This window comes from Morone saxatilis, unplaced genomic scaffold (assembly GCF_004916995.1).
Source record: "Morone saxatilis isolate NCDOM2014 unplaced genomic scaffold, NCSU_SB_2.0 Contig3, whole genome shotgun sequence".
Taxonomy (NCBI): domain Eukaryota; kingdom Metazoa; phylum Chordata; class Actinopteri; family Moronidae; genus Morone; species Morone saxatilis.
Window position 1 is genome coordinate 17,107,571 of NW_023339873.1, and position 12,110 is coordinate 17,119,680.

Consider the following 12,110-nt stretch of genomic DNA (forward strand, 5'->3'; position numbering starts at 1 on the left):
CCAGCCATCCCCCCCCCCCCCCCTTTATGTGGCACTTGCTACCACTCTCTCTTCTCCTGCTGTGATCTGTTTTGACTGGGCTAAATCTACCCTGTCCCAAATACCCCCCTCCACAGGCATGAGCATTAGCCACGGCTTTCCGCCTGTTCAGAGACCTCTAGAGCCATTATACAGACAATCCCACCATAGGTAGATCATGAAATCCTACCCACCTCATCCCTTCCACCTTGAGCTCACCAAAAAAAATTCCGTGCATGCAACAGCCCCCAGTCCCTGACTCATCTGAGTAACTCTACTTGCAAGCATCCCCCTCACACCAGCAGCATTAAACCACATGAGAATGTAGCTGCGGCTGAACGGTGGCGCTAACAGCTTTAGGGCAAAGGGCCTCCCTGCCAGGGCTAACAGCGGCCGGAGTCTGCCCTGTGTTAAATCAACGAGCCACTTATGTGGTTGGTCAGGTACGGCCCCTCTGACCAGCACTGGGGAAGGTAGGGGTGAGGGGTGGGTGAAGAGATGGGAAGGAGGGGGCGTCGACTGAGCTGAGCCACCTGCGGCTTGGAGACTCACTCAGCTCCTCTTAGTGGTCTTGGATTATGCCTTAATATGCTTTACAGTTTCCTCTGACTGGGCCCTTCCCTGTTCCCCTGTTGCACACACACACACACAAACCTGCGCTACTATACTTGCGAGGACAATGCACTGCCCTACATTCATTCTCTAGAGGCTTACCATAACCGCTACATACCAAACCCCAACCCTAACCTAGTCTTAATTCCAATCTTAACCCCAAAACCAAGTCTTAACCCCAAAATAAGTATAGTGAAAAAATGTTTTGCACATGTGATCGTGTGAACAGACTTTTACATTCCACAGTGTGATAAACGCATACTACACACTATCAGAAATGGTCACAGTGTTAGATTTTCATCATCTTCATATGACTCATGCAGTTGTTTTAGCATGTAGAGATACTGACACCCACCACTTTCAGAACAAGGTTTAGCTGCTTCTGACTGGGTGGCTCTGCAACATTCACACCACAATGCACTTCAGCAACAACAATAGTAGAGTTAATGGGTGTGTGAATGTGTGTGTGTGTGTGTGTGTGTGTGTGTGTGTGTGTGTTTATGTACTCACTGCGTGGTTCCCGGGGTCCATCCACGGTGACTTTAATGGCACGATGGTAGGTGGCCACTTGTGGCGGTCCGGTGAACACAGTGATGGTCAGAGTGAAGCTCTTTCCTGCAGTACAGCAACATGTCCATGAGATTTATGGAAGAATGTCATTTCACTTTATGAATGTCCTTTTTCGAGTTATCTGCAAACTATTTTTTCCTCTTGTTTGCAACAATACCTCACTTGTTCAACTTCAAATCATCACCGGCTTTTGTCCCGTTGCAGCCTCTGAATTAAGGGGGAAAAAAGAGGCAGAGACCACCTCTTTTGATGGCCTGACTGCGTATGATTTAGATTATTGAGAGAATATGTTCCAGATTGTCCAAAAGGGCTTACAGCGATAGTTTATTGTTCAACAAGGCAGGATCTTGCTCCCATCTGCATCAAAGTCCGTGCAGAGGGAGGAAGGCTGCATCATGCAGCGGGTCCGGAGCTCGTCCCCAGCTCTGAGAAAGGCATCTCTTGTTAAAATGAGACAGCGTGGGAGGAAAGACGAAAAGGAAGAATCCTTGGGTGGGGTAATTGACTACAGAAATGAAAGGTATTTGACTACTTTTTAATTAGGAGACAAGACCCATTTCCCATTCATCAGATGATAGCTATTTTATCATTAAAAAGAAATATAAAAGGCAGACAGAAAGGAGCAGAAAAGGCTCTGAGAGGGATGAAAGAAATTCCTCCTTTAGTTGAATATTTTTGTAAACAATTATTATTTTTAGTTCAGGGTTTTTTGATTAGGTTTTGATTTCTTCAGCCTAGTAATAATGTTGCTCAAAGGGCCCTTGCAATAACCACAACATCCTATCAGGCCTGTTCATGTGTGATTTTTTTTTAAAAAATTATTATTACAGCAATTAAACACAATACCCTTGATAAATATATGTATCAGGCTGTAAGCTTTTTGGTGGCGGGGATTGTTTGACAAATTGCCCCAGGACACGAATTGCGAGGTGGTTTTTCATCCATCCCTCAGATTTACACCACGAGGATAATTATTTGTATTCCCTTGGATTAAGAAAATTACAGTCACATCGCAACTGTTCACCGTGACGCAGGCCAGATGTTTCGGATGACACCCGTGGACGTCAGTTGGCAAAGTGTGGGCACTCGCCGTACCCATACCTAAATGATTCCAGATTTGCAGTTTTTTTAATCTTTGTAATAGAAAACAGAGATCAGGCCAAAATTGACAGACAAATATTTTAAACGCTATATTTTAATGGATCAGCGTTTCCTATGTGTGCGCCTGTGCAACATATTTGGTGAGCTAGACGTTTGATATTTTTTTCACATTCACTAAAAAATAATAACATGCTGTCAGTTGTCAGTCGTTACTCATCTTAGACACAGACATATGATCCATTATATTATTATAAGCGCGTTACCAAATGTTGCTGCAAATGGCATTACAAGCAGCCTTCTCTCAGTGTGTGTGTGTGTGTGTGTGTGTGTGTGTATGTATGTGTGAGAGAGAGAAAGAGAAAGAGAGAATTTCAGCTCACCTCGTCCGCTCCTGCCCACGAAGCGCAGGTCGTTGAAGCGGGCCACCTGGTTCTTCATCACGGCGGAGGCGTTCCTCAGCTCGGCCGAGTAGTTCTCGTCGTTCCCGGCCATCACGGTGACCAGAGTCCCGTCGGGGACATCACCGAGAGCCACGACCTGCACAGTAGAAAGCCGGTGGTCAAATGTAGGCTACACACTGCGCGCGTAAAACCGCATCCGGATCCCATAATATTAAACAGGAATATCTCCACAATTTCACCAGCATGTCAACAATGAACCATTACATAAATCGCATAGCTGGGAGATTTTATTAAGTAGACACCGCCTAATGTAGACTGATGACATTTAAATATAAATTATAACATTTGCGTTCATTACCTACACCTACCTATTAATGTTATTTATTTTCCTTCAAATACACGCACAAGGCTTAATATTGACACAAGACACAAATATTTATCTAGGCCTATAAAGCATCAAAATGATATAAATACAGAAAAATACAATAATAAAATATTTTAGATCATATCTATATGCTCAGACTGATTGTAATTTCAGACCTCTTAGCAACAATTTCTGACAGTTTCCCGATTTAGGTTGTTATTGTTCTGGATGGTGCCGTTTATAGCCAATAAAAGCAGAGCTTATCTGTGCTTTTTAATAATTTAATATCCTGCACATAGGGCAAAATGCTGAAACCAAAAAGCTTCCAGAGACAACTCTTATTTATAAATACAATTAAAATACTTCCTTAAATTGTATCTGGTTTATCTTATGTCAGTTTTTTAAAGTCTTTTCTCATGCATTACCCACAGTTAGAAAACCACATTGTGCGTCATTGAAATTATAATAATTAATCATATAATGTCATATAATATAATAAATGATAATCAGAGGCCATGTGTCTTGCCTTGAAAGCCACGGGGAGCGTCTTGTTGCACCTCCAGTGAGACGGGAGGACGGAGCAGAGGAAGTTGGGACTGTCGGTCCGGACCAGCTCGCCGGCGTGGTCCGCCAGGACGTCCACCACGTTCCTGTTGTCCGATCTTGACCTGAGGGGCCCCGGGGTGGCCATGGCCCCGTTACCGTCTCCAATCTTACTGCAGGGGAAGGACGTGGAGGGCGGCGTGAACCGTCTGGTGGTGGGCGGCTCTACGGGAATATGCATCACAACAGCTTGGGTCAGTGCCACCTGACTGAGTTGTATCAGAAGAGCAGGACTCTTTGGGAGAAAAACAGTTTTTAGTCTCTATTCCTCCCGACGCCGACGGTCTCAGGAGTCCACAGTGTGAGCGCAAAGGATGGAGGCGAGAGCGCACTAAAAGTCTGAGTGAACAGAGCCTCGCTACCTTAAACTGAAAGTATAAACTCTGATTACTGTGAGCTAGATCATCTGCACAGGATGTGTCAGCCGCAGAGTTTCTTTGTTTTGCACTAACTTTAAAGAAAAGCGCACAAAGTCTCTCACGGTGCAGAACCCGGGTTAAATCGGCGCTCTTATCTGTCGCACACTTGATGGACAGTTTCAACGGCGCGTACACGATGTATCAACACCACAAACTACTTCAGCTTTCACTCTCGAATCAGTCAATGCCAGTCCCTTATGTAATTTATTGCCGATCAGTGACAATCTGTTGGCAGTGCTCGGGTAATCCAGCCGTGATGCAAAAAGTTTAGACCGTCCAGCTGACTGGCTTTCTCGGATTAAGTTTTTTAAAACTGATCTCGACAAAACAGCCAAAGTTTGCCAGACGCCTCTTACGATCTCTCATCAAACTCCGCTGGAAAAATAACCTAAATTTCTCAAAGCCGAATATCTACAGTCGAGCTGAAGTTGAAGTGCATCAGTGTCCTTTTCGTGCGTAAAAGTTTCTTCCTACTTTATCCTCGTTGGATCTTCCCCACAAAAAAAGCAACCTTATTCTGGTAAGAGGAGCTGTCCCGTCGCTCCTGTTGACTTTCCTTTAAAGTTATCCTTTAGCGCAGGGTTATAGGGCGCAAGAAGGAGCCGTGAGGCTGAACGGACTGCAGAGTGCTGCGATATTATTTTACCCGAGTCATTTTAGCGTTTTGTGGTTGGGAGTGTGGATATGAGTTCCACCAATGAATCTGCTGGGTTGGGCTTTTACCAGACCAATCAAACTCCCCGGTGCTCCTCCAGCTCTTTGCTGTTGTTACACACGAGCTGAATTATTGATACATATCTGTGCTTTTCTCTCTGCCTGTGTTTTTATAGACACACGTTAACATGATACAGAGAGGCAGTGTGAGTTTAAAGGATTTTTTGAAGAGGGGACATATGGTTTGCACACAATTGTATGAAAAATGAATTATTTGGACATACATTGATTTTAAATGATAGCCAGTATAAAAAGCACAGTTGACTTTAGATACAGAAACTCTATAAATGTGTAAGACATTAAATATGAGGATTTTAAACATGTACAATAACAGATTCTAGTTTAATGCAAAGCGGCCTATGTTGTTAAGAATTATTAGAGGGAGTCTGTTTAACTAAATAATACATGCACTAAAAGATGTGCACCTTTATCCCCGTCCCACGGGTTTGTCACAGCACCTTCACTACTGGAGCTGGTAATCATTTATCTATAGACGGATTTAGTCTGCAGAGGTCTGTGGTTTTACTCTCATTTATTCATTTTTAAAAACCCATTATGTCTGGCAGCTTTACACCTCCTCTCCAGGTAAATAACATTTTCATAAAGTGAAATTATAGGTGTAGGACAGATCCTTATCACTTTAATTGACTGAACTGAATTAATAATAGTTTTAAAGCAAACATGCAAATGTGTATCTTCCACATCAAACGGCCCAACAGAGTAATCAGTGTGTGTGCCAGAGGCTGAATTCATTAGAAACCTGAAATGTTGAGGGTTTCATCAAATGACGGCACACCCTGCAAACCCTTGCTGCTTTCTGACACTAGTTGGCGCATTTGCCTTTTCAATCGCTGTCAGCTCAGTCTGAGGCAGACATTTCACATCTGCAGAGAAAAGGAAACTTTTATCTGTGCTGTGAAATACACGCAAATCTGAATGAATTTCGACTTCAGACAAATCAGTTCAACGAATTTGATTGTTTTTCTGTCTTTAAAAAAAAGCCGGTGACTTTTTTTTCCCCCCACATCTACATTTGAGTTTTAGCCTGAATCACAGTAATCCTTAATAATGTTTAGACATTAAATCATTATAAAAGCACTGACGTTTATTCGTTTAATAACCGCACACTGAAGCCATGTGACGGGTTAGAGTTAACATTTCCGTCTCTAAATGCAACACTTAGAGAATTCATTGGTTCATTGTTGGGTGTATTTGACTGTAAATGCATGAGCTAATTCCCAAACATCGCTTAAAATACTGTTTATAAGTGTCTGTGAGCACTGACAGCGTTTATTATTAATTAGGATAGAAACATTATTCTGAAAGATTTTGCGACTTGACTGGTGCAGAAATTAATTTATAAATTCCTGCTTTGATTAAAAAAATATAAATGGCTCATTATAAAACAACCAATGATTTAAATTCTAATATGCACACAGGAAATTGTCGGTAAAAGAAATATTGAACAAGTCATTTGGATTTTCTTTAAAGCGCATTTTAAAACGAATTCAATCAATCGATGTTTGATTCTGATATAACACATTTTATTTTGCCTGTGAGCGCGCCTCTGCGTGCGCGCGTGTGTGTGTGTGTGTGTGTGTGACGGTTTTAAAGTTGTTTACTTGCATGAGAATAAATTAAATGCAGTTAAGTGGCGTGAGGAGTCATCGGAGTGGCTTCAGATTTTCCCTTAATTTCACACATCACACTAAATCAGAGCCAAAGTCAGAGAGAGAGAGAGATGCGAAGCAAAGATTGAAGAAGTTAAAAACAAAAAAACAGACAAATCCTAATTACATAAATGTGCAAATAACGCTGGGGTATTAGAGCTTATTTTCACAATTGCTGAAACTCTCCCAAACCCCACACTATCAGTTAGTGTCAATTCAGCATGCACTGACTAGAAAAAAAAATCTGTTCCTGCATCTGACTGATCTGCTCTGAGAAAGTGTTGCTAAACATTAGTTCTATAAATCAAACCCACATAAAACATCTCTCTATGTCTCTCTAATCATTTTCTAATTTTCATTCATTTGTTTATTTTTATGTTTTTGCCTCCTTTGTTTGTGGGTGCTTATATTGGTAATCTAGGACAGTGGTTCAGTGGGGTGTGGTGACTCAAAGGGGGGTTACCAACCAAATAAAAAAAATAATCCCAACATTTTACTTTAGAAATGATGCCAGTTTGAGAAAGAAGAATATTTAGATTTAAAGATAAAGCCATTCCCATTGCCATCATCCTTCCTTTATAACAGTCCCAGTGAAACGCCTTAATGTCTGCGTCCTAATGTGTTTCAATTCTGGTGTTTTTGATTTAAAAATGTAGGGCAACCCCAAATCACAGACTCTTATTCCACAGTTGAACTCAAATCACTCAACAGCAGCAGCCAGATCCCTACAATCCTAACTGCAAAAAATCACCTCTGATCAGATCGTCTATCTCGCAGCCTCTATTTTGAGTGCAGCTCGACTGGGACAATGACAATGCCGGTGATATTTTAGTCGTCCTCCTGCTCTAGTTCATTATTAATATGTGACCACACGCCCTGGCTATACCCTGCTCAGCTGTAATGTGCGCTCCGGGCGCCTGTCACATTTAGACCTCTGCATTTCAACATGCAGTTTCTACAGTTTCAGCCACACAGGCATTGAGGATAGAGCCTGCCGTGCCCCTGAACGATTTTTAATGATCCGGGTGGGTTGAGCCTGACATCAAGACAGAACTCGTGGAGGATATGTGAAACCCCGGACCCACCTCAAATAGGCCTCAGCATATATGATTCTTACCATTCAAGGATAAAATGAAAATGGATCCTTCAGATATAAATCAAGAAATAACATCATTGTTTACTGACGGTTGCTCTGTGAAAAATTGTGACTGAGAGGTTGCCTTCACCTCTGCATTCCTGACCTAAATCATAATGAACACTCAAAATGAGAAAAGGGTTCTGTATGGTATCAGACAATGGTTTGTTGGCTAGAAAGATTAAGCAGCACCACAGCCAAAAGGTTATAAATCGGACCAGGATAAATGTACAAAATTAGGTTTAACTAATGCAAATGTTCCTTGGAGTCCTTACAAAGTAGCACTTCCTCTTGTGTGAGTATAAAACCAAAGGAATCCCCACTTACTTTGGGTTTTATGTGTTATGAGTCAGATTGTAAAGACTAATATGAGCATGATCCCCATTAGCAGAGAAACCAGTGGAAGCCTTTGGGGTCTGTAAACTTATACCTGACTCTAAATGCCACCCACACTGCTTTCAGTGCCACTTAAAAGTCACTTTGAAGATGGGGACACTCTAAGATACGTGGAGATCCCTTTAAAGTTTTTTTTTTTTTAACTGAATATGATCTATTAGCCTGTGTAAACTCCCGGGCTATTTTCAGACATGCACACATAAGCCTTTGGATGGGTAGCTATTCATTTGGAAAAGGGGGCTATGGGGGCAATTAGAAATAGTTTGAGGTTCGGCGATGACATAAGACAAAGATTTCTATCTTTAGAGGAGCTGTGGCGGTCACACATTTCTGTACATTCACAAATTACAGGGCAAGCTTTGGCCCTCAACCCACCGAATGCATTCCTTCCGAAAAGTGTCTGCTCGAGTTTCAGCCGGGGGTTTCTGCTCAGTGGAAATATGAGTGTTCTGAATGGACGACTTCTATGAAATGGAGTTTTATTCCTCTCGGATTAAATTAGCTCTACTTTGGGGCTCGGGGTATTTTTTTGTATGAATGATGAATTCTGTGGTGGCTGTGGAACGCCGGGCTTGTTTACCCTTCCCTCCTTTTTTTCGAGACATAGCTCGCTATGAAATGGACTTTTTCTGCTTGATATGACAAGAGTGTCTGTGATTAGACTTCCAAGCATGATGTAAGTCACCAAAGCCATTTGTGCTAGTCCCCTCAAAGCCAAATCATATTCTAGCGTTGGAGTGTTTATATACACAAGTATATGGAGAAACTTTTAAACAACAGTGAGTGGGTACAGACTGTTTGGGTTTTGGGCTCTCGCTGCTCTGATGCCTGATTCTCTCTCAAATTTTGATTACATAATATGTCAGCACATCACAATTGGTGGTCATTTTTGTCCATTTTGATGTTCAGACAAGAAAATAGGAAACACATTGAACAATTTTCAATCATATAAATTTGTATGTTATTTTTTCTCCACCAGGGCTGTCTGTGTTAGTTTTAATGATCACTGGAATGCACTTGTGTATTCAAACTTTGTTTTAGCTCCTAATGACCTTAAAAAACTTTATTTTAAGTTGAATTTCTATAGTTTTCTTCTATAATTTGCTCCTCATTGTACTTTATACATCCAGTAACTCATGAGAGTGTCAGGCCCCAATTCCAGATCCTTGAAGGCGCTTAGAGTATATATTATCCTAAAAATGATGAAGAGGATGGTGACATATCCAAACCCAGCAGCTAATTACTATGTAAGCGTGATGAGTTGAGATGCGCCAGTCACCAGAGGAGACAATGAGCACATTCATCTCATACATCTTTAATATTCTTACATTTTATAAAAGGTGGAGAGCGGAGCCAAGGGCTTATAAAAGCCCTCTGAATCAATTGAGCGGCATAATGGCTGTTGGGGGACGACTCCAACTATGTTTTTATTTCTGTCTGCTAAATGTAAATGGACTTCTTAAAGAGTACATTCATTTTCAAACATACCAAGCATGTATTTGTATCTGACACTTCATTTCATATTGAATAAATTATGGGACGAGTTTGGTAGTGGTGCTGCTTTGAGCAGCGGTGGAAAGTAACTAAATACATTTACTACAATACTGTAGTGTGTAGGATTTAGTGGCATTTAGCGTTGTAGTTGCAAATTGTAACTCATTGTCTGCGAAACACGCAAAAAAACAGCTCTGTCTAAAGGCAGTTTTTTGCTTTCTTTTTTTTGGTGATTCAACATGGCGGACTCCACTGAAGGCTACCTGTGGTGTCTCTAGATATAAAACACTCACTATAAGGTAGCAAAAGCACAGCGATTCCTATTTTCAGGTGATTATTCAATGATGAAAACATACCTGTGAGTATTAAATTCCATTTCTGCCAATAGATCCTCCTAAATGTTACACACTGGACCTTTAAAGCAGCTACTGTACAAGGAAGATTAATTTTGTGTTGATTCTGGTGGCCCCTCTGGACAGAAATTGTAGTGTTTCCACCGCCTTGAATTTGTGACCAAATCCAACCAGTGGCAGGCATTAAAAATAACTATGTAGAAATAGCTGATCTTTTCGCTGATGGTCTTGGTCTGATGGCATCAGTATTAAACTCAGACTGTAACCAGTTAAACAATTCTTGTGGTACATACAATTTTTAATGTTTGTATTTCTATTTCTATTTTATGCAACTTTAAAATTAGCTATTGGTTACTTTTCAGAATAGGCTTTTACATTTAGAAGAAAAAAAAAGCTTATAAAACACAGGGCATTATTAAGGATTAAACCAGTGGTTTCCAATCTTTTTGGTCCGTGACCTCTTACAAAAATATATAAAGATATCAATCTTTGTTTTGTTGTTCCACCAAAGGCAGATTCCCTGTAAAACTTTAAATTACAGTTTGATGCCCAAAGATGTAAAATTATTCAATATTTAATTAAAAAAACAAAGATAAGACAATAGTAGTAATAAATGTAGCAGAATTCAGTTTTTGCATCCTACTCCATTAACTCTTGTGGAGTGAGGCTGACCACTCCAAAGAGTTGCAACACTGTGTTATTTTTGAAAGAAAGAATAACACAATTTCTGTCAATCAATTGCACCCTTTCTAAACTTTCCCTTTCTACCACAGCCGTGGTCTGGTATGATGAGTAGCTTTTGATGGCTAATGTTAGCTAATATTCGCTTTTATTGGTTAGTTAGACATTGCTGTTATTGCTATTTATTTCATTTTGATTTTATTTTGGCATTTTTTGCCTTTATTGGATATTAATGGGTGAAGACGCAGACAGGAAGTGGAAGGGAAGAGAGGGGGATGACACGCAGTGAAGGTTATCAGCTGGAACTGGCCACAGTTGTGACAGTGTAGCCATGCGGTGTGCGTTGTAACCGTCAGCTACCAAGGTGCTCCAGTTTGCTGACTTTATGTTTTTACTTGTGCTAATGTTATGCTACATTTTACCATTCACTATTATCCTGTAATCATCACCACACCACCTTCCATGCTTCCACCATTGCTCTAGAGGGGCTTAGTACGTGGGTATATATCTACTTGCACAACCTCCCCTGTTTTTAATACCCAAAATTCAGGACTTACTTCCTGTTAACATTAACCAAAAAAGTCATATAAAGCACAGTGAGACACCCTGATGGTTTCACTGTGATCAGCGTTCGGGGGTTAAACGTGGTCAGACCCCCTCCCTGTCCTTTCAGTGGCAGTTCAATGGCACACACCACACCCGAGGCAGGCAGGGGGGAACTCGCCGTAAACCCCAGTGTCACGGTCGCTCCGCCCTCACATCATCCGTCGGGTACACTCACCCAACGATGACAGTCAGCAGCCTGTGATGTGGTTCCCAGGCCTGTTTATTCTTTGGAAACCCACTAAAAGTAGCATTGGATGGTAAGCTCACCAAAAGGCCCCAGTGCTATTATAGGAGCACTTTTGGTTGAGTTTTGATCTGGTGGGTTTGTAAATAGGGCCCTGCCTTGCTGCGGGGCACCACTTTTGGGCTATATTGTTTAGTGTGACCTGAATGAAGCTTTTTGATATTCATGGTGATTTGTAACCTGGAACAAAATGTAAAGTCCAAAACTGATATGACTTGTGGCGTTTAGGGTTGTGTACTTCATGAGGACATCAGTGTATGTTTTTCATAATGTAGACGATGATGGACAAAGGCCTACGAAATGTACCCTGCTCTACTTTTCTTCGTTTCACTGAAGGACAGATTGTATTTTTTTCCAGGGTCTTTATTTACCCCTGAAAGTCAGTATAACTTTTAAATCTAAATGAGTCCCATAAATACGTCAACTCCCCCATTTTTTTCAGTTGTGGTTTTTAGTGTGAGCTATAATCATTTCTCATCTTTCTTTGTCTCTGTGTCTGTCCGTCTATTTGTGTGTAACGACACACACACAAATCCACATACACACACAAGCACGCTGTGTTTCTCCTTTTCTAGCGAGAGCTTCTGATGCAAGGACGGCAATCTGTAATCTGTAGTAATTGCATGTTGCAGAAAAACATTTTTCCGCTGTGGTAATCGCTGCAATATGTGCAGTTGCGTTGCCAAAGTGACAGCACCCCCACCCCCTACAGACACACACACATACACA

The 12,110-nt window shown here is 41.2% G+C and overlaps 1 protein-coding gene across 1 annotated transcript in view; it reads right to left on the reverse strand.

Annotated features, from left to right (window-relative positions):
- The window catches only part of runx3 (RUNX family transcription factor 3), a 44,503-nt gene that overhangs the window by 25,501 nt on the left and 6,892 nt on the right, over nucleotides 1-12,110 (reverse strand). Inside the window, exons 3-5 of the mRNA XM_035674044.1 lie at nucleotides 3,593-3,834; nucleotides 2,682-2,838; nucleotides 1,141-1,245 (exon numbers count right to left, since the gene is read on the reverse strand). Of these exons, the coding sequence (XP_035529937.1) occupies nucleotides 1,141-1,245; nucleotides 2,682-2,838; nucleotides 3,593-3,834 (504 nt within the window). The remainder of the gene's footprint in view (nucleotides 1-1,140; nucleotides 1,246-2,681; nucleotides 2,839-3,592; nucleotides 3,835-12,110) is intronic.